The sequence below is a fragment of the Phocoena phocoena genome, chromosome 6, assembly GCF_963924675.1.
Source record: "Phocoena phocoena chromosome 6, mPhoPho1.1, whole genome shotgun sequence".
Lineage (NCBI taxonomy): Eukaryota > Metazoa > Chordata > Mammalia > Artiodactyla > Phocoenidae > Phocoena > Phocoena phocoena.
This window is the reverse complement of record NC_089224.1, coordinates 34,948,319-34,972,693: the sequence shown is the minus strand read 5'-3', so window position 1 is coordinate 34,972,693 and position 24,375 is coordinate 34,948,319. Positions and strand designations below refer to the sequence as shown.

Genomic DNA, 24,375 nt, shown 5'->3' with positions numbered 1-24,375 from the left:
ATTGACACAACAAAGGAGCCATATTATTTGGGATGGGGGAAATTCTAGGCAGAAGCATGGTGGGAACAAAAATAAAGTATCAGATGATCGGGAGAGATCAGAAATCTGGTTCAATTAGCTGAGCAAGAAACGAGGTGAACAGTGATACAGACAAGCAGAACAAGAGGTAAAGTTAGAGCTGGAACTGAGATGTCATGGAGATGACAGATTTAAGCACACAGTCTGATTTATGTTTTAGAAACTATAGAGCAGCATGTTCCAAGGCAACGGAATATATTTTTTAAATTATTTATTTATTTTTGGCTGCATTGGGTCTTCGTTGCTGCACGCTGGCTGTCTCTAGTTGTGGTGAGCGGGGGCTACTCTTTGCTGCGGTACGTGGGCTCCTCATAGCAGTGGCTTCTATTGTTGCGGAGCACAGGCTCTAGGCGCACGCGGGCTTCAGAAGCTGTGGCACGCAGGCTCAGTAGTTGTGGCTCGTGGGCTCTAGAGTGCAGGCTCAGTAGTTGTGGCGCACGGGCTTTGCTGCTCCGCAGCACGTGGGATCTTCCCGGACCAGGGCTTGAACCTGTGTCCCCTGCATTGGCAGGCGGATTCTTAACCACTGCGCCACCAGGGAAGCCCGGGAACAGAATATTCTGCAATAATGGAAATACTGTCTGTGTGTGCTTGGTCTTATATTGTAGTGACTAACCATATCTAGACAGTGAGCATTAAAATGTGGTGTGTCTGAGAAACTAAACTTTTAATTGTGTATTTAATTTAAATAAACTACTACATGTGGCTAGTGGTTGCCATGTCGGAAATCACAAAAATAAACTTCTTAAAGAAGATATATGAAGAATACACAGCTTTTTAAAAATATGTAAACCAAGAAAGGCAAATACAGGTGGAAAATGAGAGCAACAAAATTTTGTACAGTAGAAAGCAGATGCCAGAGAGTAACTATGACTTAGCTGACCGGGTAAAGCCAAATCATAAGCAACTAGTAGGGAAAACCAGAAAACCACTCAACTGACATCAAAGAACCACACCAAGCAACTCAGTACTTATATATATCACATAACTTTGGAAGTGGGTATGCAGGTAGGGCTAAACATAGGAGAAACGTTTTAAACTCTGTACAGCAGGGTGAATGCCCCCTTCCACCTTCTCCCACAGGCTCTAAACTTCATCAAGAGGGTAACACATGGCAAGGAGTACTATTAAAAAAACACAGATTAAGTCAATGCAGACAAAACAAATTATTCCAACGGCAGCCTTCTGTCTGCACTAGGCTCTTAAGACACTAACAGACAGGTATAGGCCCTACAGGGAGGAGACTAGAAAAACAGTCCCTGGAGAATCTAAACAAACTCAACAGAAAAGGCCCACAGGGGCTGATGAAGGAACTCCCCACCCCTAGAGAAATGGCCGCCCACACTGTCCCTCACGAAAGCCCACATCCAACAACCTACTGCCACAGGCAGTTAACCTTTTAGTGTCAAGTGGGCAGCCTGGAATCACCAGACATTTGAGGAAAACATCTAACATGAAAGATGGAAAAGGAAGGGAGGAAAAATCTCTTAAGTTGATACGCATAAATATTTCCTCAGAATCTTAGAAGGAAACCTAAGAAAAGACAACATACCCAAATTTCTGCTATGCCAATTCAATTGTTTTCATTATTTTCATGTTCTCATCCACTCTGTAGCTCTCGCTATAATGCTTGAATGTCTTTGCCTTACAGGAAAGTGAACTATTACAGACTATAGTCCCAGCCTACGCCATCCAAGCAGCTCTGAACAACTCAGGGTATATCCTTACACTATCCTTATACCAAGTGTCTGGGTCCATTCACACAATCCTTGTGCAAGGGTGCTTGAAACACAGGTTTCAAATGAGATGGCCACTAATGGCAAATCCAACGAACTACTATACGGATTCTACTTAAAAGGTTAGCCATTTCTAAAAGGAAATCTTAGCCAAAAAGCATGACTTCCCAACTACACACTGAGCTCCAAATAGGATTTCCTAGGAGGAGAAACCGGAAACACCACTAACCATGATGGTTCCTGGAGCTGACTCCGATGGACTCACAGAGCTTTGGTATGCGCTCCTTTCATGCACAGAACTCTGGTCGTAGGAGGAAGATGTTGTTACGGGACTAGTGGAGCTCAGCGATGAGCTGGTCAGACTGGAGGAGGTAATGACTGAAGTTGTGTGGGTGGAGTTCTGCACTGCACTGGTCACTGCTAGGGAGGTATTCAAAGAGTCACTACAAAGAATAAAAGACATGAGACATAAATTTGTGTCACTTTACAGGTTTTCATGGAGTGATTTCATCTCTTTATTGTCATATTCTAAATTAAATAAACATATCTGTAACTACAAATTTACACTACTGCATTATTTATTTAGTTGTTAATTCTTCTCGTGCAGGATCCAATCCAGGATCATCTGCATTACTTTTTATTTTTTTGTAACATCTTTATTGTAATTGCTTTACAATGGTGTTAGTTTCTGCTGTATAACAAAGTGAATCAGCTATACATATACACATATATCCCCACATCTCCTCCCGCTTGCGTTTCTCTCCCACCCTCCCTATCCCACCCCTCTGGGTGGTCACAAAGCACGGAGCTGATCGTCCTGTGCTATGCAGCTGCTTCCCACTAACTATCTGTTTTACATTTGGTAGTATATATAAGTCCATGCCACTCTCTCACTCCGTCCCAGCTTCTTACCTGTCCCCCTCCCCGGGTCCTCAAGTCCATTCTCTACATCTGTGTCTTTATTCCTGTCCTGCCCCTAGGTTCTGAAGAACGTTTGTAGATTTTTTGATGATGGCCATTCTGATCAGTGTGAAGTGATACCTCATTGTGGTTTTGATTTGCATTTCTCTAATGATTAGTGATGTTGAGCATCCTTTCATGTGTTTGTTGGCAATCTGTATCTTCTTTGGAGAAATGTCTATTTAGGTCTTACACCCATTTTTGCATTGGGTTGTTGGCTCTTTTGACATTGAGCTGCATGAGCTGCTTCTAAATTTTGGAGGTTAATCCTGTCAGTTGCTTCATTGGCAAATATCTTCTCCCATTCTGAGGGTTGTCTTTTCGTCTTGTTTATGGTTTCCCTTGTTGTGCAAAAGCTTTCAAGTTTCATTAGGTCCCACGTGTTTATTTTCGTTTTTATTTCCATTTCTCTAGGAGGTGGATCAAATAGGATCTTGCTGTGATTTATGTCAGAGTGTTCTAACTATGTTTTCCTCTGAGTTTTATAGTGTCCGGTCCTACATTTAGGTCTCTAATCCATTTTGAGTTTACTTTTGTATATGGTGTTAGGAAGTGTTCTAATTTCATTCCTTTTACATGTAGCTGTCCAGTTTTCCCAGCACCACTTACTGAAGAGGCTGTCTTTTCTCCACTGTATATTCTTGCTTCCTTTGTCATAAATTAGGTGACCATATGTGCGTGGGTTTATCTCTGGGCTTTCTACCCTGTTCCACTGATCCATATTTCTGTTTTTGTGCCAGTACCATACTGTCTTGATTATTGCAGATTTGTAGTATAGTCTAAAGTCAGGGAGCCTGATTCCTCCAGCTCTGTTTTTCCTTCTCAAGATTGCTTTGGGAGGCTTCCCTGGTGGCACAATGGTTGGGAATCCGCCTGTCAATGCAGGGGACACAGGTTAGAGCCCTGGTCTGGGAAGATCCCACATGCCGCAGAGCAACTAAGCCCGTGCACCAGAACTACTGAGCCTGCACTCTAGAGCCCGTGAGCCACAACTACTGAGCCCACATGTCACAACTACTGAAGCCCATACACCTGGAGCCTGTGCTCTGTGACAGGAGAGGCCGCCGCAACGAGAAGCCTGTGCACCGCAATGAAGAGTGGCCCCCATTCATTGCAACTAGAGAAAGCCTGCACGCAGGAACGAAGACCCAATGCAGCCAAAAACAAATAAATAAATTTATTTAAAAAAAAAAAAAAAGATTGCTTTGGCTATTCGGGGTCTTTTGCATTTCCATAAACATTGTAAAATTTTTTGTTTCTAGTTCTATGAAAAACGCCATTGGTAGCGTGATAGGGATTGCACTGAATCTGTAGATTGCTTTGGGTAGTAGAGTCATTTTCACAATGTTGAGTCTTCTAATCCAAGAACATGGTATATCTCTCCATCTGTCTGTATCATCTTTAATTTCTTTCATCATTGTCTTATAGTTTTCTGCATACAGGTCTTTTGTCTCCTCAGGAAGTTTATTCCTAGATATTTTATTCTTTTTGTTGCAAAGGTAAATGGGGTTGTTTCCCTAATTTGTCTTTCAGATTTTTTGTCGTTAGTGTATAAGAACGCAAGAGATTTCTGTGCATTAATTTTGTATCCTGCTACTTTACCAAATTCATTGATTAGCTCTAGTAGTTTTCTGGTGGTATCTTTAGGATTCTCACGTGTAGTATCATGTCATCTGCAAACAGTGGCAGTTTTACTTCTTCTTTTCTGATTTGGAATCCTTTTATTTCTTTTTCTTCTTCTCTGACTGCTGTGACTAAAACCTCCAAAACTATGTTGAATAACAGCAGTGAGAGTGGGCAACCTTGTCTTGTTCCTGATCATAGAGGATATGGTTTCAGTTTTTCACCACTGAGAACGATGTTGGCTGTGGGTTTGTAATATATGGCCTTTATTATGTTGAGGTAGGTTCCCTCTATGCCCATTCTCTGGACAGTTTTTATCATAAATGGGTGTTGAATTTTGTCAAAAGCTTTCTCTGCATCTATTGAGATGATCATATGGTTTTTCTCCTTCAGTTTGTTAATATGGTGTACCACGTTGACTGATTTGTGTATATTGAAGAAACCATGCATTCCTGGGATAAACCCTGCTTGATCATGGTGTATGATGCTTTTAATATGCTGTTGGATTCTGTTTGCTAGTATTTTGTTGAGGATTTTTGCGTCTATGTTCATCACTGATATTGGCCTATAGTTTTCTTTCTTTGTGACATCTTTGTCTGGTTTTGGTATCGGGGTGATGGTGGCCTCCCAGAATGAGTTTGGGAGTATTCCTCCCTCTGCTCTATTTTGGAAGAGTTTGAGAAGGATAGGTGTTAGCCCTTCTCTAAATGTTTGATAGAATTCACCTGTGAAGCCATCTGGTCCTGGGATTTTGTTTGTTGGAAGATTTTTAATCACAGTTACTACTGCATTATTTAAATGATGCAACTGAAAATTCAAAAGAACCACCCCTCCCCCCCTCCCAAATTAGACCCACCTAATTTAACTGACAGGCAGGGTGACATCTTTAAGGATCCTTATGAATCTTTACGGAATCCAGATATTGTGAGTCCATCCTTAGAAAAGGGAACTCAAGCAATTATCAGATTTTGGCTCTAGAAAGTAAAAAATTTAATAAAATAGAATCTAAAATCTGGGATTCTCTATTTATAAAATATTCCACTGAAAGAAAATACGTGTTGACAAAGATGTATAGAAACTGCATCCCTCATAAACTACTGGTAGGAATGTAAATGCTGCAGCCTCTGTGGGAAACGTTTGACAGTTCCTCAAGTGGTTAAATATGAGTTACCATATGATCCAGCAATTCCTAGGTATATATACAAAAGAAATTAAAGCACACAAAAATTTTAACTGAATTTTCACACAGCATGATTTATAATAGCCAAAAAGTGGATGCAACCAAATGTCCATAAACTAATGAATGAAAAAACAAAATGTGATGTATCTGCAAAATGAAATATTATTTGGAAACAAAATGCATACACACTATAACATGGATGGCCCTTGAAAACACTATGCTAAGTGAAAGAAGTCAGATACAAAAGGCCACTTACTGCATTTTTTTCTAGTTATGTGCAGTGTCCAGAACAGGCAAATTCAGAGACAGATTACTGGTTTCCAGGGGATGGGGGAGGGGGGAAATTGGAAGTGACTGCTAATAGGCACAGGATTTCTTTTTAGGGTGATGGAAGAAATGTTCTGTAATTAGATACTGGTGATGACGGCACAAACCCATCACTACAGGGTGTCTTTTCTCCACCAGGTGATTTCTTAGGCTCTATTTTGTTTTACTTTGCAAAGGACTTAATTCAGTCAAAACCAGAGAGAGAAGTAGGAAGTTGTATACCTTAAAGATTTCGAATACAAGCTAATGGGAATCTGGCTACTATTTTCACTGCTTGCAGCTGATCCAAATTCAGAGAGAGAAGGTTCTGATCCAAATTCCAAGGCGCCAAACTGGACATTTAATCCTGTGACATCTGCTGAACCAGGCATTTCCACTGCAGAAGCTGGGATCTGAAAAAGCAAAACCATGATGTCAGCAACAGAGGTCAGAGATTCCAAGTCCCAAGGCCTACAAAGCTAACAAGCACTGGGTTCCCAAGGTATTGCGGGCAGGCCTGAGGAACAAGGAGTGAAAGGCTGAAAGGAAGGAAAAAGGAAGATGATTTTTTTTTTTAAAGAGAGAGAAAGGAACAGAGCAAAGAAAAATTAAAAAGTTAACAGGACAAAAAAAAAAAAGTTAACAGGACAATGGTCAGTGCCACCAACTGCTTCTTTGAGCAAAGAGAGGGGGGAGGATTGTGGTGAAGGATGAGTGAAGAAGAGGGGCCTCTAATGAAAGCATTACCTGGTCAACGAACCACTCATCCTCTGTCTACAAAACACAGCTAAATACGTAACAACAGCAGGTCCTGAGTTAAATACACAAGACCAACAGATTTCCTGAGCCAGACCTGTAATTTGAATGCACAGTCCCTGTCTCTTAGCACAAACCCATTCCCTCTATATTAGCCCAGTTGCTCAGAAATGACTGAGTCCCCATAAAGCAGTAAACTATGTACTTGAAAATACCACAGGAACTAAGTGTTAAAATACGTCCATCTTTGGGACTGCGACTTCACGATGGAAGACCCACCTTAGAAGCTGGAGGTATTCGCCGCTTAGGGAGTTTGATGTGTTTAGGCTGTGGCTGGTGAGCAGACACGGCGATGTTTTCGACAGTCATGCTGGGAAGCTGCAGAAGTTTGTTCACAGTGGAGGTACTGCTGTCTCTGGGTGCTGACTCTCGGAGTTTCACCTGGGAAGGAAAGGACTCCAACCCAGGAGGAGGAACAGTGACTGCCTGAGTCTGCTGCTGCTGTCGTTGGCTCAGTTGGCTAAGAACAGGGGATGGCTCAGGCTGAGATTTGAAGTCTAAGAAGGCGGGGGGGTGGGGGGCAACAATCAATCATTTAGGCACATGAGCTCACAGCTCCCTCTTCCACCAGCACGGATGCTGAAGGGTTGCTGTCATCGCTAGTTTCTCCCAACCGTCTTCTAGCTGAATCCCAAACGTGGTGTGTGCGTGTGTCTATAATGTTTAACAACTGGTATATGATAGATTGAAAAGAACACCTGAATGGGTTTGTAGCTAATGTCTTATGCAGAGAGGAGATTCAGTTTATGCTAAAGCATATGGGGTGGGGAATAGGTGTTTTATATTAACTTCTGAAAACTATTTTATTGATTTTTTTTTTCAGTAAGTAACATATGTGATATTACAAAATCTAAAAGGTACAAAAATACACATGAATGTGATGTGAATACAGATCACCCTTCCACCCCATCCCCAAATTTGATCCACAGAAGCAGACACAGTATCCAGTTTCTTGAATATCTTCAGATATACTGTTTCAGTATATATACATAGAGACACACACACACACACATATATCTTGCTTCCTCGCAAACCATTTAGTTTTCAGAGACTGTTCCACATTAACGTATAAGGTGCTACTTCATTTTTATGATTACAAAGTAATCCATCATACATAGGTATTGATTTTTAAAACCAGTACTGTACTAATAAACTTTTAGGTTTTCCAATCTCTTGCTATGAAAAACAATGTTGCAATGAATATATTTCTATGTAAGACATTTTGGTCAAGTGCAAGTATATCTGTAGGATCAATTGCTAAAATACAGCTGCTGGTTCAAAGAGTGACTATATTTTAAATTTTGACAAACACTTCAAAATTCCTATCCATAGACAGAACACAAACTTTTTAACATACTGTAATACCACACTTTTATCCTTCCTAGTTTGATTGGTGGAAAAATGGCAGAAAAGACACAAATTAAAATGATATAAGTTTCAGGGCTTCCCTGGTGGCTCAGTGGTTGAGGATCCGCCTGCCAGTGCAGGGGACACGGGTTCGAGCCCTGGTCCGGGAAGAACCCACATGCCGCGGAGCAACTAAGCCCATGCACCACAACTACTGAGCCCGTGCGCCGCAACAAGAGAGGCCACCGCAATGAGAAGCCGGCGCACCGCAACAAAGAGCAGCCCCCGCTCGCCGCAACTAGAGAAAGCCCACGCGCAGCAACGAAGGCCCAACGCAGCCAAAAATAAATACATTTCTTTTAAAAAATGATATGTTTGGCTAAAAATCATTGCATACACTTAAGTTTTCTTTGCCTATGAACTCTGTCCATACCCTCTCTTGACCATTTTTTTACTTCGTTGTTGGTCTCCTTGATTTTTAGTTAGTTTTTATATTAAGGAAGTTAGCCCTTTGCCTATGATACAAATTTTTTTTTCATAGGTTGTCTCCCTTTTCATTTGATTATGGTGTTTCCTATCATATCTAGAAAGGTCTACCTCACACAGAGTATATAAAAATCTTCCCATGTTTTTCTCTATTATTGTTCTAGATTCATTATTTATGTTTGGGTATTTCACTCATTTGGCACTTTGCTGAAGAGTGGGAGTTAGGGATCCAACTTCATTTTCCAGCCAGTTACCAAACAGAAATAAACCATCTTTCCACCATTGAGTTGAAATGCTACCTCTGTCATATAGGATAGAGGTTGGCAATCCTTCTCTGAAAAGGACAAGACAGTAAATATTTTAGGCTCTGAAGGCCATCTGTTAGCAAATTCTCAACTCTGCCTTTGTAGATTGAAAGTAGTTACAGGAAAAACAGAAATGAATGGCTGTGGCCATTGGCTGTGTGTTCCTATAAAAGTGTACTTACACAAATGGTGGCAAATCCAGTTGAAGGTTTGCCATCCCATGACTTAGTATATTTCCATCATAGATGAATCTATTTTTGGCTTGATATTAGAGGCATGTACAAAGAAGACAGGCTTTTAAAGAATATGGGAATAGCACGCTCCAATCTAAAAACTCACACCACTCATCTGTTAAGTGTGCAGAAAAAAGTTAACATACATAGGAAGCCTAGAGCTGCCATCAGAAATGCCAGCTTGCAGATGGGCTCTCAGCTTCTGTCTGGGAACAGGGAATTTTGGTATGTTCTAGACAAAGGATGCCTACACTCTAACTGATAAAAGGGATTCTCTGCTCCTCGATTATTTGTACAATGTGGTTTATGTTGAATACTTGCTTTCCTTCTGGGATTCTACAATTTTGGTTTGTACTGGGTGGAGGGTGCCCATGTAACCAAGTCCCCCAGTAAAAACCTTGGGCACTGAATCTTTAGTGAATTCCTTGGTAGACACGACTTCAAACCTAGAGTAGTCTCAGGTACTTCCGTAACAGTAAACCATTTCATTCAGCAGAGAAATGTGCTTCCATGTCTCTCAATACACCCTAAACATAAACCAGACAGCTGACCCTATGGTTAAAGTAACCCCCTGCTATTGTGGCATGTGTGTGTTGGTGGGAAATGGTGGTTTAATGTCAAAAAGTCTACGGGAGTACAGCTTAGAAAACATCCAACTTACACATGATGCCTTTAAATTATAAACCACAGACATTAAGGCTTGACCAAATCATGGTGGATACATGCATGTGTTAGAATCAGAACGCAACCAGAGGATATGATTTAAGGTGTTGTCCACATTCCACCTTCTTATTCTAATAAAGCTCAAAAAATCTGTCTAGGCATTTATTCAAAGTGTTGTTTCCTTATATTTGCATGAATATTTCCATGTTTTTGCACATCTCTTCAAGGTATGTACTTACTACTAATACTAATATTAACAAATAAATGCAGGTATTTATACAATGCCAAGCTGACTGATTTAACTCAGCAACTCTGCAGAAGTTCTACTAAAAAAGAAATATGTCTGGTCAAATCCACATTAGTGTGCAAAAGTCAACCTGCTCTGCTAATGTTCGGCATGTCCTCACTAGGGGCAAACCACCACACTTACCAAAATACACTTACCAAAATGACTAAGGACTGAGGACTGGGATGCTGAGGGCTTGAGGTCCCAAGAAGAAGCGGTTGTGGGAGGACCTGTATTATTCTGCTGTGAACTTGGGGTGGTGGTAAACTGGCCCAAACTTGGAGCTTCCAACTGGTCCATAATCTGGGAGCTGGTGATGTTTGCCATTTTGGAAGGTGCGAGCTCTCCAAATCCTGAACCAAGGACGGATGACTTTAAAGGGAAAGAAAAGCAAAAGTCCTCAGCGATACAGAATTTCTACAACAGGCTCTAAAACACGCCATGTATTTTCACAAGGATTTAAAAAATTATAACCTAAAACATTCTGAATTAGTAAAAATCATCTGAGTGAATACTACATGAAAACATTACAAGATCTGACTACATAAATCCAACAGTCCTTCCTGATTCTGATATAAGAGGTTAGAGGGGGGCTTCCCTGGTGGTGCAGTGGTTAAGAATCCACCTGCCAATGCAGGGGACACGCATTCGATCCCTGGTCCGGGAAGATCCCACACACCGTGGAACAACTAAGCCTGTGAGCCACAACTACTGAGCCCACGTGCCACAACTACTGAAGCCCGCGTACCTAGAGCCCATGCTCCACAACAAGAAAAGCCCGTGCATTGCAACGAAGAGTAGCCCCCGCTCACGGCAACTAGAGAAAGCCCGTGCGCAGCAACGAAGACCCAACGCAGCCAAAAATAAATAAATAAATAATTTTTAAAAAGAGGTTAGAGGGAAGGGGAATATTTGCCCTAGACTTTAAGAAACTGATTTTTATTTAAAAAGTGATGTCACAAGTTCACAAACACAATACTACTTTTTTTAAAAGTAAAGAGAAATACCATGAATAAAATGACAGAGACAAGCCTGAAAAACAAAATACAGTCTTTAACTTTTTAATGTTTTTAATAGGTTTAGTCACAGAGAGATCAGCCATCGGGTCACCCGGCAAGATCAGACGCAGGTCACAGTACTTACTTAAACGTTTGTATTCTAAAATCAGATATGAATTACATAGGTGGTATTTGTATATTGAGCAGATTCCCTAGACACTGCTGTGTTTATTTCAAGGTGTTTAGATGACTAACTACACCAAATACGCTCCCAATGTGAATGAAAGCCTATGACTAGACAACATACAGTTGCAGATCAACTGCATTTTTACTTATCACGATCATTCAGTTTCTGGAAAGGTTAAGTCCTTTGTCAAAAATAACTTTGCAGGGACTTCCCTGGCATTCCAGTGGTTAAGATTCTATGCTTCCACTACAGGGGGGCACAGGTTCGATCCCTGGTTGGGGAACTAAGATCCCACATGCCGTGTAGTGTGGTCAATAAATAAATAAGTAAACAAGCAAACAGTAAAAAAATTTTTTTAAAAACCCTTTCCATAACCATCTTAAAGGTTAAAAATAGAAATGATTTGCATTTCATCAAGAGGTCAGATCTAGAGAGCAGAATTATTTCTGCTATCAATTCCCAAAGGCATGGACTATCTATCCCAGTTGTTCTAAAGATATCCAAATTCTCCAAAACTAGGCTGTCGGCAATTATTGCACATCAAACACAGAATCTGCTTCTATTAGAAAGCTGTGCTAACATTACCTATTGCTACTCCTGATTCTGTGCTCATGCTGCCCGCTACACTACTCTTATGTTGCTATAAATCCGCCAAAACCCAGCTCAAGCCTACTTGCTCAATAAAGGCTTCTTGGATGATGCTTCTATTCTTTCTCTGTTTTCTTACCTAATCTCTATCCTGTTTCAGCATTTAATCTTAACGCACTTGCTGTGTGTTTCACAACACGATGACATCACTGCATCAATGACTAGCACCTTGCTTTCGGTAACGCTTAGCACAGGACTTTAATTCCACCTACGCATTTCGATCAATGGGGGCAGTTTACAAATGTGTCTGTTGGTACACTTGCGCACATGCAACTCACATATACATAAGCACACACAAGTGCCCAAGCCCAAAGATTCTGACTGGTCTTGTGTAGAATCTGGTATAATTTTATTATTATTATCACTACTAATGTTGCTATTAACTAAAGTTTTCCAATGATTATAAAAGTATAGTAGGGTTGGAACTTCCCTGGTAGTCCAGTGGTATAAGAATTCGCCTTCCAATGCAGGGGACACTTAATTCCTGGTTGCGGAACTAAGATCCCACATGCTGTGGGGCTACTAAGCCTGCGCGCTCTAGAGCCCACACGCCACAACTAGAGAAAAGCCCGTGCACTGCAATGAAAGATGCTGCATGCTGCAATGAAGATCCCGTGTGCCGCAGCTCAGACCCAATGTAGCCAAATAAATTTTTTTTTTTTAAATATTTTTTTTTAAAAAAAAAAATACAGTAGGGTTGAGAACCACTGCTCTAATATGCTAAACAAACAATTCTTACTCCAGTTTCTCAAGATGTTGTCCACAACAAAAAGCAACATACCTAGGGGATGCTGTAAAAAACAGAAACAAAATCAAAAACTCAACTCACGTCTTATCTACGCTCTCAGTGGCCTGACTATGATTCCAGCAAGTCAGCAAGGACATCACATCAGTATACCAGTGGCAGATGGAGGAAAGAAATTGGATGGTTCAATCAAACTCAGGGGTATTACTGGGCCCTCTCAAAACAGAGACAGCACCCTGCCTTGGGCCTGTCCGACTTCAAGCACTGATACCCTCTCAAACACTATCAACAATGGCACTAAAAATGTCAAGTTCCCAAGCCAGTTATACTTGACATGACATGACTATGTAGAGTAGAAGACAGCAATGAAAAGTTTACATATTCAATTCTCCAATTTTTTAGGGAACAGCAAAGGATTTTGAGTCAAGTGGGAGAGGGTGATTATCATATATCGTATTCATAAGAAATTCCATTTCAACTGTAGATTTCAGGTAGGACACAGCAAAGAATGAACCAAAGTAATTGTCACTAGGAAAAGCTGTGGATCTGTGTTTATAGTCCTTCCAACCTCCCCTCTGCCAACTCAGAACTGCCCACACTTGGATAGGGACTTGAGTTCACCATTCTGCAGCTACATTCTTTCACGTTCTATGCTCTTTTATTCCCATCACCTATCTTCATATGCTTCACTAAAGGTTCCTGAACTTCTTTCTGATGGGAGTTTAATTCTTATGGGAGCCAGAGTCATATATGCAGCAACAGATGACACTGTTCCATTGAAAACGCATTTAAATTTTTAAGGGCCTCTACTACATATTTTTTTGGAATAACAAATAAAAATGAAAAAAAGATAAGAACCTAGGCAGACCTAGAAAAAACTGTTCCTGCATATTAGCAAGCCAATACTCACAAACATTAGCATTTAAGTAAACTGGAAAACAAATGAAAATTTAACATCTTAAGTACAGAGACAGACTTTGAAACAAAATCCAAGAAAAAAAAATCATTAGTAAGAAGGATGCCTAACTAAATGATTATAACTAAACTAATTCATAATTCAATGAATCAAAGAAGTATTTTTATCTTCATCCAGAAAACTCAGCAGTTGAATTCCACATGGCATCATCAGATATGTGCTTGGAAATTATAACATCATTGTTTTCTGGACTGAGATCTAGTGTAGAAACTTTTATATGTAAAAAATAACCATAAGGCATGTGTCATTCTAGAATACATTTGCTCATGGGTACATTCCTTAAAATCCCATACTGAAATAAAAGTGAGTTACCAGACTCTGAGGTGGATAGGGATTGACAGCAGTGGAGCTGCCAGTCCCTTGTGCCATCTGACTGTTGTGCTGAGAATTTGTGAAGACAAGGGCTTGGCCAAAGCCCTGCTGTTGGGAAGTTTCAAAGGAGTTGACTTCTGAGGCTTGACTGTGAGGAACAGGCTTCTGGAGCAAGGCTACCAGATCAACACTAAGCAGACAAAAAACAAATGAAGAATGAGTCACAGGCAAATCTCACCAAAAAAATGAATTTGAGAAGGGAGTCAATATTAAGTAATAAGTTCATGCTAAAAATAATCCCAGTGACGAAAACCCTTGGAAACTGGAGTTTAAGGGAGCCAAAAGCAGGGAATCAATCATCCGCCACACACTCTTCCTCCCCAAAAAGGCATACCAAGCCACAGAGAGTGAAACAGGGCTTTGCAGAGAAGAGAAACGAAAAGGTGCATTAAGATGTTTCCACAGAAATGGCACAATGACAACTGATTTAAAAACCTGGAGCAACTGAGTACACTTAAACAGTTCTCTCAAGTTTGGCTTGTTTCCTTTAGAATATTTGGCTCCCTTTACCACTTGAAACCAGTTTCTCTTAAACTTCCCTAAAGGAGAGTGAATCCATATTTTTGAGGAATGAGGACCAAAGCCGTACTAGACCACTGAAGCAGTCTGACATTTATCATAAATATTCCTGTAAGTTCTGCATTCTATCCAATAATAATATTTACATTTATATATATCTCATATAATTTCTCTCTTAAATATTTAGGAAAAAATGCACAATGTATTAACAAATACTCTGTTAACTAGGATTCTTATAATGTCCCCAGAAAGACAGAGATCCAAATTTGAGAATCATGGTCTTAAAACCTGAAAGCATGAGGAAGAAGTGATCTTCCAAGTAATATACTACTTGACATGGGAATGAGCCACTAATTTCTCCACAGGATGACCTAACATGATAATTTGCTCCATTAAATCTTTTTAAAGGCCAGTTCCCAGGCAGTTCTCCTAACGGAAACTCTCACCATGCCAGTGAGGCAGATTCTGGAAGGTCAAATAATTCAAAACTCACTTGTGATGTATAGCAAAGTTCCTAGGCCGAAGTTTCTCTCCTTATCCACTACCAACTCTCATGTTCCCATAACCGGATTGAAGTTATGGGATCTAGTATTTTGGACCCCAAGTTAATGTTCTAACTTATGACAGCCTAATTCTAGGGATACAAATCCATGGTGGTTATATTACATATGACCCATCTTAAAAGTTCCATTACTAAAAAAACCAGAACCAAGTTCGATTCCAAAAGATTGATAAGACATATGCATGAAAAACAGTCCAGCACTGTCTTCTGAAAAATAACCATTGAAAAGGTCCATTTCTTATTTTTTAAATGAAAACGATCCTATCAAATTCATTGAGTAATAAATACAATGCAGAAGTTATATCCGTTTAAGGAGAAATTCTGAGCAATTCACAGAATATATTGCAAGACATAACCTTTGATCATTTTTACTTCCCTATAATGAAGTCTTATAACCATCACATTTAGCAAGAGATTGAGCATGTTGGGCTCAAAACTGTCTTCAATGCTCAGATGTCATATATATCAAGGCTCTCATCCTTCTAGATCACTGCATTTTGAAACCATAATCAAAGGTTTTTAGGATGCAAATAAATGCTTTTCAATAATTCAATTCTGCACACATTCTAACAACGTTTCTATTACCCCAAAAGCTCCTTCCTTTTCTGTAATCCATGAAATCAGTAGATTAAAACTAGTAGAACCCATATAAAATGAGAAGTTTGTACTACCCTGAGATCTAAATAAATGGTATTATATGAAGAAACCAAAGGATAGTTCTGTTAAGTTTATTTGTCAAAAACAGTATGCTTACAAAAGTAAAAAAAGAACCATTAAATAGATTTAACATTATCTCTGTCACAAATTCTAACACAAACATAATCGCTATTTTAATTCATCACTGATCACAACAAATTAGGAAATGATGGAGGCTCTGTCAGCTCACCAAGTAAGTTAGGGATAAAATAAAAGTCTCACACAAAAAGGAGAAAAAACAGAAAGAGAGTCAAGAAAAGGGTAAAAATAGAAAGAGATCTGAGGAAGAAAACAACTCTCCTGAGGCAAGAAATTTCAATTATGCTTTGACTGAAAAACAAAAGGTGGGGGAAAGCGTTTACCTTTGCCCAGGTGTGACAAGGTGCTCTGCTGCAGCAGATGAGGAAGTGAAGACCTTTGTTTCAGAAAGCTGTTATGAAAGGATTAAAAATATTTTAATCTTATTTTCATCTTTATTTTAATCAAAATGTATCAAATTCCTGACAATTTTTAGTCACTGGTACTCTTATTCTAGTTCACCCAAAAGGTGGTCAAAGGAAAAGAAATATACAAGTGATTATGGCACATAATTTTCTTATGGTGAAGATAAATCTAGATTGATAATCCCACAAAAGAATTCCACATCAGCGAAACAAGAAAGTGAAGTAGTAAAGCCAGACCCTTGTGCCATAGTTCAAGTCCCAGTTTCACTATTCTACTTCACATTATATAAAATGAGAACACCAATAAAAACCACCACTAATGTTACTATAAACTCCAAAAAGGAGTAGGAAAGTTTGAAAAGGCAAAATAATTGACGTTCTCTTTCCCCAAACACAGATGGTTTTAGTATTTTGTTTATTAGTAATAGGTTTACTAGTCATAGATTTCCTTACTGTTTTTATCAAAATAATTTTATTGAGGTATAACACATACAATAACTGTGAATATTCAAACCGAATAACTGAATGAGTTGTGTCATATGTATACTCCATGAGACCATCACCAAATCAAGACAATGAACGTATCTATTACCCTAAAAGTTTGCTCCTGTCCCTGTGTAATCAATTCCTCGAGCACTCACTTTCGTCCCCAGGCAACCACTGGTATTTTTTCTGTCACTACAGATTAGGCTGTATTTTCCAGAATTTTGAGTGGAATTTTTTAAAACATACAGTCTTTTTTGTCTGACTTTTTTGACTCAATATAATTGTGTTGAGATTCATGCATATTGTTTTAAGGTGCTTTTAAGGCACACAGGATAACATTTCTTGAAACCTCAATTGACATTGTTGAAAGGCAGACTGTTTTTATGTTTCCAAAGTGGGGCATGGGCTTTTAAAGGCCGATTTTGTTGATCTAATGACATAATGTGAAAAATTAATGAAAATGCTATTCGAAGACTGCTGTAATTCTTAACAATGCTAAATGTCTCAGAACTCTGAAACCCAGCATAAAATCAGACTTCCTAAGACACTGATATTAAGGCAGGGGCAGAGCAGACAGTAGGTGTTCATTCTCCATAAAAACAAAAGTGCTGAACTGACTATACTGTTTCAACAAGAAAGGCTTACGCTACGCTGCGCCCCAATCCAAGGTAGTATCTTAAGAATTCTAAGGAATCCATTTTTGCCTTAAAGAATCTTACAAATTAAATTAAGACAAAGAGAAAAGCAATTAAGGAGTAATTCTATTAAAAGTAACAATAGAGTAGATTTAAAGCCTTGAAAATATTAAGTTCAAGGAAAATGAGAACTACATTTATCACTGAAATCCTATCTAACCTGGTAGAGTACAGAAAATTGCAGTTTTCTTCTCCTAAGCTCTAGAAGGAATTTAGGATTTGCATTTTAAATTACTCACCTTTCAATCACCATTACTTTGTATATGTCAGAAAACTTTGAAGTAATTTTGATATTTCCTGAGAAAAGAAGATGCCCAAATTCCCTACTGTAATTCTTTTCAGTAATTATACTGTGATTCAATATGGTCTATACAGCAGAATATTACTGTCTATATGTGTGTACATTTGAACTACTTGTTAGCAGATTTACATCATAAGACCTCATCTGAAGCACAGAAAAATCCCATCAGTTAGGCATGACAGTTATTATGATATTCATTTTGGGGATGAAAAATAGGAGACTCAGAAAGGAAAGATGCCTCATCTGAGGTCAACAGGTCAACCCAGCTAGAATCTGAATACGGGTCATCTGCCCTCTGACAGCCTGTTGACTTTCTAACCTGCCTACTGACCCAGACAACAGGCAAGGAGATCTAAAGCTTTTAGCTCTGGAAGCCTTTTTTTCTCCCAACAAACTCTTAGCAAAAATTCTAGTAACACAAAACATTTAAAAGTAGGACAGCTCTGTTTGAAATAAGGTATGGTGTCCACAGGCTGCTCACTCTCACTTCCTATCATCGCTGGTACCATCCCTCCACTGATTCTAATAGCCACCCATCTAGCTCAGTCTCCTCAGATTACAGGTAACAGAGAGCCCGCTGACATCATACCCCAAGGACTTATGGTTAGTATGCAGTAGAAGAAAATAAAAACCCCTAAATTTCCCAAATTCCAATCAAATGAGCATCTTTCTTTTTCATGCCCTACCCAGCTCATTCCCTAACAAGTCAGATAAAATAGTGCTAAAAAGAAAGAAAGCACAAGTGCACTTTTGTTTCTTTTTAAAAAATGTTTGTGAGTACAAAATGGGGAGAGGGGGAATAATCTCAAAAAGAAAAATAAAATCTCAAAGTCTGGATCACTTTATGCAATTGTGAAGGTCAATACTTGTAAACCCTTTATTCTCTCCCTTCCAATGTCAGCTGTAACTCTCGAACATGTACATACTTTTGTTCTGGGCCTTAAGAGTGAAACAGAAAAATAGTTAAGATATCTTATGCTGAACATAGAACCGAGAGACCAACACTACCCAGAAGCTAGTACAGTATATTCAAAAAGGTCTGTGGAGTAAATGAATACAAAAAGAGCCATCTAGTTGAAAAGGGAATTGGTTGGGCCTAGAACCAGAATGATTTATTCAGGTTAATTTCAACTATAAATCCCAAACATAGACTGTCTCCTTTAATAAAAAGGTTATAAAGAGTAAGTATCATTCACAGGCCAGGATAATAGTATCAGCTAGTTATCAGGCCAAATAAAACAAAGATAGAGAAAAAAATGATGTCACTCCTACTTAACACCTGGTCTTTTTTTTTTCGGGCCACACCACGTGGCATGTGGGATCTTAGTTCCCTGACCAGGGGTTGAACCTGTGCCCCCTGCATTGGAGGCACAGAGTCTTAACCACTGGACCACCAGGGAAGCCCCAACACCTGGTCATCTTTAAACGGTTGCTTTAAAACCAAGTTTCGCAAAAACCTGAAAACACCAACTTCCTTCTGAGAAGCATCTGCTAAAAAAAACATGGTAATCACAGAAGTCTGTGATTGTAAGTGTAAACACTTACATCTTCAGTCCAGTCTTCCGTTGTCCACTCATCCACAGAATTCTTCCAGGCCCCTGTTGACAATCACAGTTTACACCACAAAGTCAAATAATGTCTGATTCCAAGTGACTCTCTATTGTGTACGGCACAAGATATATCACATATACCATTAGCAATATAGTTTACAATCCAAGAAATATGAGGCTCTTAATCTATCTCAAGAAAATCAGTCATGTTTTCAAATGCAAGTTGGTTAAGTACTATCCACAAAAACTCAAAAGCAATGTCTCAGATTGCTTTTGGATGATATCCAAGCAATTCTGCCTTAAGAAAGAAAGTATGGCACAGCACAAACAAATATGTTTAACAAGGAGCTCCTTATGATATATATTATTTAAAAGAGAACACAATTCAGTATAAGGCAGCTCTGCTTTGGGCCCTCATTTCAGGTGGATTGTCAAATTTAGAGAAGTATGCTTTTCTTTTTTTCTTGGCTGTATTGGGTCTTCGTTGCTGTGCGCAGGCTTTGTTGTGGTGAGCAGGGGCTACTCTTCTCATTGCAGTGGGCTCTCTTGTTGTGGAGCACGCGGGCTCTGTAGTTGCAGCATATGGGCCCTAGAGCGCCTGGGCTCAGTAGTTGTGGCTCATGGGCTCTAGAGCACAGGCTCAGAGCAGATTCTTAACCACCGTGCCATCAGGAAAGACCCGAGAAGTATGCTTTTTATATTAGTTCCACTGTATGGTTTCCTAATAGGTCTCCAGCAAAGCTAAACATCAGTCCTATTCATATAAAGTCTGTGGCTATTAATTCCTGATAAGCAGGTACAGAAAATGTGCTCAAACAGTTCTTACAGAACAATCATTTATATATAAAACAATTAAATGCTTTAAAGAAAAGCATATGAGTTCAGATATGCTGACACTAGTGCTTAGCGATTCTGTATAAGTATATTCCCATTATTTTATTTTATTTTATTTTTGTATTTTTTTGCGGTACGCGGGCCTCTTACTGCACAGGCTCCGGACGCACAGGCTCAGCGGCCATGGCTCACGGGCCCAGCTGCTCCGCGGCATGTGTGATCTTCCCAGACTGGGGCACGAACCCGCGTCCCCTGCATCGGCAGGCAGACTCTCAACCACTGCGCCACCAGGGAAGCCCTCCCATTATTTTAAAGCATACGTGCAAACACATACCCAAATAAAATGCTTTTAAAAGGAAGCACACCAAGATACTAACTAACTATAACCACCATCATGAAGTGGGACTGTGAATGTTTTCAGTTCCTTCAATGGGAAGAAATAAGTTGAGCATCTGACTTACAATGAGGTTTGTGTGTGGGAAAAGGAAGGGCATACCCCTGAAGGAAAAAGGCAGATGAACAGATCTAACTTCCTTGGAATCATGTCAATAACCTAATAACTAAACTGATGGTGTCACCTAAGAAAAGAGTCCTTTTCTATGGAATGCTTTCAATAGGATGTCCCTAATTTGAGATTGATCATGGCAAATGAAAGTAGAATCTATGGATTTATGGAGCATGGCTCCTTGTAAAATACCACCCCAGATATGCTACTCTGTGATTATAAAACGGAGATGTTTCAAACCTAAAAACATTCTCTCTTGTGTGAGAAACCTACACACACCACTTACAGACTTCACCTATACTGTGGATCACAGGGCATATGCATTGCAGGGAAGAACTCCCTGCTTTTCTGTCCCTCTCAAATGCATGTATCCTTGAAATAACAGTAAAGCTTGATAGATAAAGGCTTCTATATATATATATATATATATATATATATATATATTTTTTTTTTTTTTTTTTTTTCTTTTTGGTACGCGGGCCTCTCACTGCCGTGGCCCCTCCCGCCACGGAGCACAGGCTCCGGACACACAGGCTCAGCGGCCATGGCCCACGGGCCCAACCTCTCCGCGGCACGCGGGATCCTCCCGGACCGGGGCACGAACCCGCGTCCCCTGCATCGGCAGGCGGACTCCCAACCACTGCGCCACCAGGGAAGCCCAAGGTTTCAATATTTTTAAAAATAAATTTATTTATTTACTTTTGGCTGCATTTGGTCTTCATTACTGTGCATGGGCTTTCTCTAGTTGTGGCAAGCGGGGGCTACTCTTCATTGCAGTGCATGGGCTTCTCATTGCGGGGGCTTCTCTTGCTGCGGAGCACGGGCTCTAGGCACACGGGTTTCAGTAGTTGTGGCACACAGGCTCAGTAGTTGTGGCTCGCAGACTCTAGAGTGCCAGCTCAGTAGTTGTGGCGCACAGGCTTAGTTGCTCCGCAGCATGTGGGATCTTCCCAGACCAGGGCTCGAACCCGTGTCCCCTGCATTGGCAGGCGGATTCTTAACCACTGTTCTAGCAGGGAAGTCCCAGGTTTCAATATCTGAACTGACAATCTGATCCTTTGTTTTGGCTAATTTATCATATCTTTAAATGGTTTCCATAATTTCTCCAGAAATGTCACAAAACAACTATCAACTTATGTGCCCCCAAAACATCTCTATGAATTAAAATATTTTCATAAACGAAAGCAGAAAAACGTAATAGTTTAAGTGAAGAAACACAAGGTTCAATTAGTCCCAGTCAGAAATCAGTACTGGAACCTGGATCTCCAGACCCCTGCACAGGCCTCTTAGCACACTGTACGCAAAGCTAAATGAATCCAACACAAGCCATCCACCTATAATTCAATATCACCTTCCTTTCTTAAGTACTAACTAGTGCCTTTCTTAAGTACTTATACATAATCTCCAACCTTTTACTATATTTCCTTCCAGACTTTTGTCTAAGTACACGCATAGTTTTAAAAGTTTACAAGTGGACTAATTTCAAAGATGGCCGGTACATAGTGGTCTTGGTGCCACCTCCATCCAACTTACCCTGTGTTCATGCTGTCAAATTCATCATAGGAGACACTACTCTAAAGACTACAAATTCTATAAAAAGCTGAGGCTCATTCTAAGCAGATTTAGGAACACTCTAGTCAAGAAATAGAAAAAGCCTCAAAAGTCATTCATAAAACTTTCACCTTCAAAGCAACTAAGATTATAACAGGAAACAATTTATGATGAATTTTCCTTAGGAAGCTTTCATCATCAACCAACTAATCCTGGGTTAAAAGCCTACATGTAAAGAAAGCATGATGCTAGGTATCAATGTCATATCTCACTGAAAAGACAAGTAAAAATTTAGGGAGTGATCAGGGTAGTATATTACTGAATGATATATAAATTACATGAATCTGATTAATACACTGGAAATTTACAGGATGAAAAAGTTATGGAAAGCTAAAATGCTAAGAGAAACTTTATGGGGAAGATGAATCACAGCAAAAACCTTGAAGGCTGGAAAATATCTGAACAGATATTTAAGAAGGGATATTCGGGACTTCCCTGGTGGTTCAGTGGTTAGACTCTGCGCTCCCAATGCAGGAGGCCCAGGTTTGATTCCTGGTGAGAGAACTAGATCCCTCATGCCTCAGCTAAGAGTCCGAATGCCGCAACTAAGACCTGGTGCAGCCAAATAAATAAACGAATGAATAAATTTTTTTTTTTTTTTTTGCAGTATGCGAGCCTCTCACTGTTGGGGCCCCTCCCGCCGCGGAGCACAGGCCCTGGACACGCAGGCCCAGCCGCTCCGCAGCATGTGGGATCTTCCCGGACGGGGGCACCAACCCGCGTCCCCCGCATCGGCAGGCGGACTCCCAACCACTGTGCCACCAGGGAAGCCCTAAATATTAAAAAAAAAAAAAAAAAAAAAAAAAGAAGGGATATTCCAGGGGAGAGAAACAATGATGAGGCATTACAAAAAATTATAAAATATTAAAATTAACCTAAAGTTCAGAACATCCTTTTTTTTCCCCAAAAAATGTGTAAGTTGTGGCAAAATACTTATAAAATTTACTACGGTAATCATTTTTTAAGTGTATAATTCAGTGATACTAATTTAAAACACACATTCTTATACATGATATGTAAAGAGACTGGCCTACCACTTAGACAGGAGTATTATGAAAATAATTAAAATGCAAAACTTAGACATGTAGAAGAGGACGAGAAGCTGAGTACATTTACTTATTTTATTTCTACTTATTTCTGGCTGCATTGGGTCTTCATTACTGCGTGCAGGCTTCCTCTAGTTGCAGAAAGCCAGGGCTACTCTTCGTTGCAGTGTGCAGGCTTCTCATTGTGGTGGCTGCTCTTGTTGCAGCTCTAGGGCTCTAGGGAGCATGGGCTCAGTAGCTGTGGCGCACAGGCTCAGCTGCCCTGCGACGTGTGGGATCTTCCTGGACCAGGGCTCGAACCTGTGTCCCCTGCACCGACAGGTGGATTCTTAACCACTGCACCAACAGGAAAGCCCCAAGTACATTTAAAAGCAGGCAGAAGACAACGTATGAAATTGTAAGCAGAAGTCCAACATGGTATGGTGTTATGTCAAGCAACAGAGGGGAAGCCCCGTGTCAGCAGCCAAGTTCAAGCTGTTGCAGTGACCCTCCCTAGATACACGGACTCTAAAAACTACATGACATTAGATACAGAAGAATACAGAGTCAGGTCCTAAAATCTTATTTTGGAATATTAAAATTTTACAGGAAGACTGTGCTCCCCATTGTAGACCTACAGACCTTCACATCAAACATACAAGAAAAATTCAATGACGTTAATTTATTTCTAGCTTAAAACAATAAATTTGAGATGTATGCTTTATGTTCAATTTAACTTGATGTTAGCCCTCTATCAAAAGGACATATAAGGCAGCCTTATAGAAAAAAGGACAGCAGTGATGCAAAAATCTGTGTCACCTTGAAGGCCAATGTGAAAAACACTTCCATTATCAAAAGCTGATAATTACTTTATCAAGCAGTTGTAGAAATATAGTTTACAAACATCCATCTGATGAATTTTTACTAGCTAGCCTTGATAAAAATGGAAGATATTTTAAGCATTTTATCAGATTCTTAACTAAGAAATTAAAAAAAAAATTCATACCTTTGAGTCCCAAAGAATTTTTGTTTGGCAGATTCTGAGCTACATTTTGAGCATTTGATGCCAGTTCTGTGGATCAATGTAAAATGGAAGGTTTTAACATATCACAATTAAGGTATTCATCAGAAGAGAAATTGGTCAGCAAATTAAACGAAGGAGGGAAAGCATCAAACTAAGTATATGCTATGTGTCCAAGGAAA

The 24,375-nt window shown here is 39.8% G+C and overlaps 1 protein-coding gene and 1 non-coding gene across 5 annotated transcripts in view; both read right to left on the bottom strand.

Annotated features, from left to right (window-relative positions):
- The window catches only part of UBAP2 (ubiquitin associated protein 2), an 89,137-nt gene that overhangs the window by 15,744 nt on the left and 49,018 nt on the right, over positions 1–24,375 (bottom strand). For 3 of the 4 annotated variants that reach the window (XM_065878408.1, XM_065878409.1, XM_065878410.1), the window contains 8 exons: positions 24,179–24,244; positions 19,193–19,245; positions 16,085–16,152; positions 13,886–14,075; positions 10,178–10,391; positions 6,919–7,196; positions 6,127–6,296; positions 2,044–2,257 (listed from right to left, as the gene is read on the bottom strand). In XM_065878408.1, the coding sequence (XP_065734480.1) occupies positions 2,044–2,257; positions 6,127–6,296; positions 6,919–7,196; positions 10,178–10,391; positions 13,886–14,075; positions 16,085–16,152; positions 19,193–19,245; positions 24,179–24,244 (1,253 nt within the window). The remainder of the gene's footprint in view (positions 1–2,043; positions 2,258–6,126; positions 6,297–6,918; positions 7,197–10,177; positions 10,392–13,885; positions 14,076–16,084; positions 16,153–19,192; positions 19,246–24,178; positions 24,245–24,375) is intronic. The other variant, XM_065878411.1, reaches the window with a different exon arrangement.
- LOC136125228 (small nucleolar RNA SNORD121A) lies at positions 13,685–13,765 on the bottom strand. Its single transcript, XR_010655996.1, has one exon. It is a non-coding gene; the product is annotated as a small nucleolar RNA SNORD121A (small nucleolar RNA).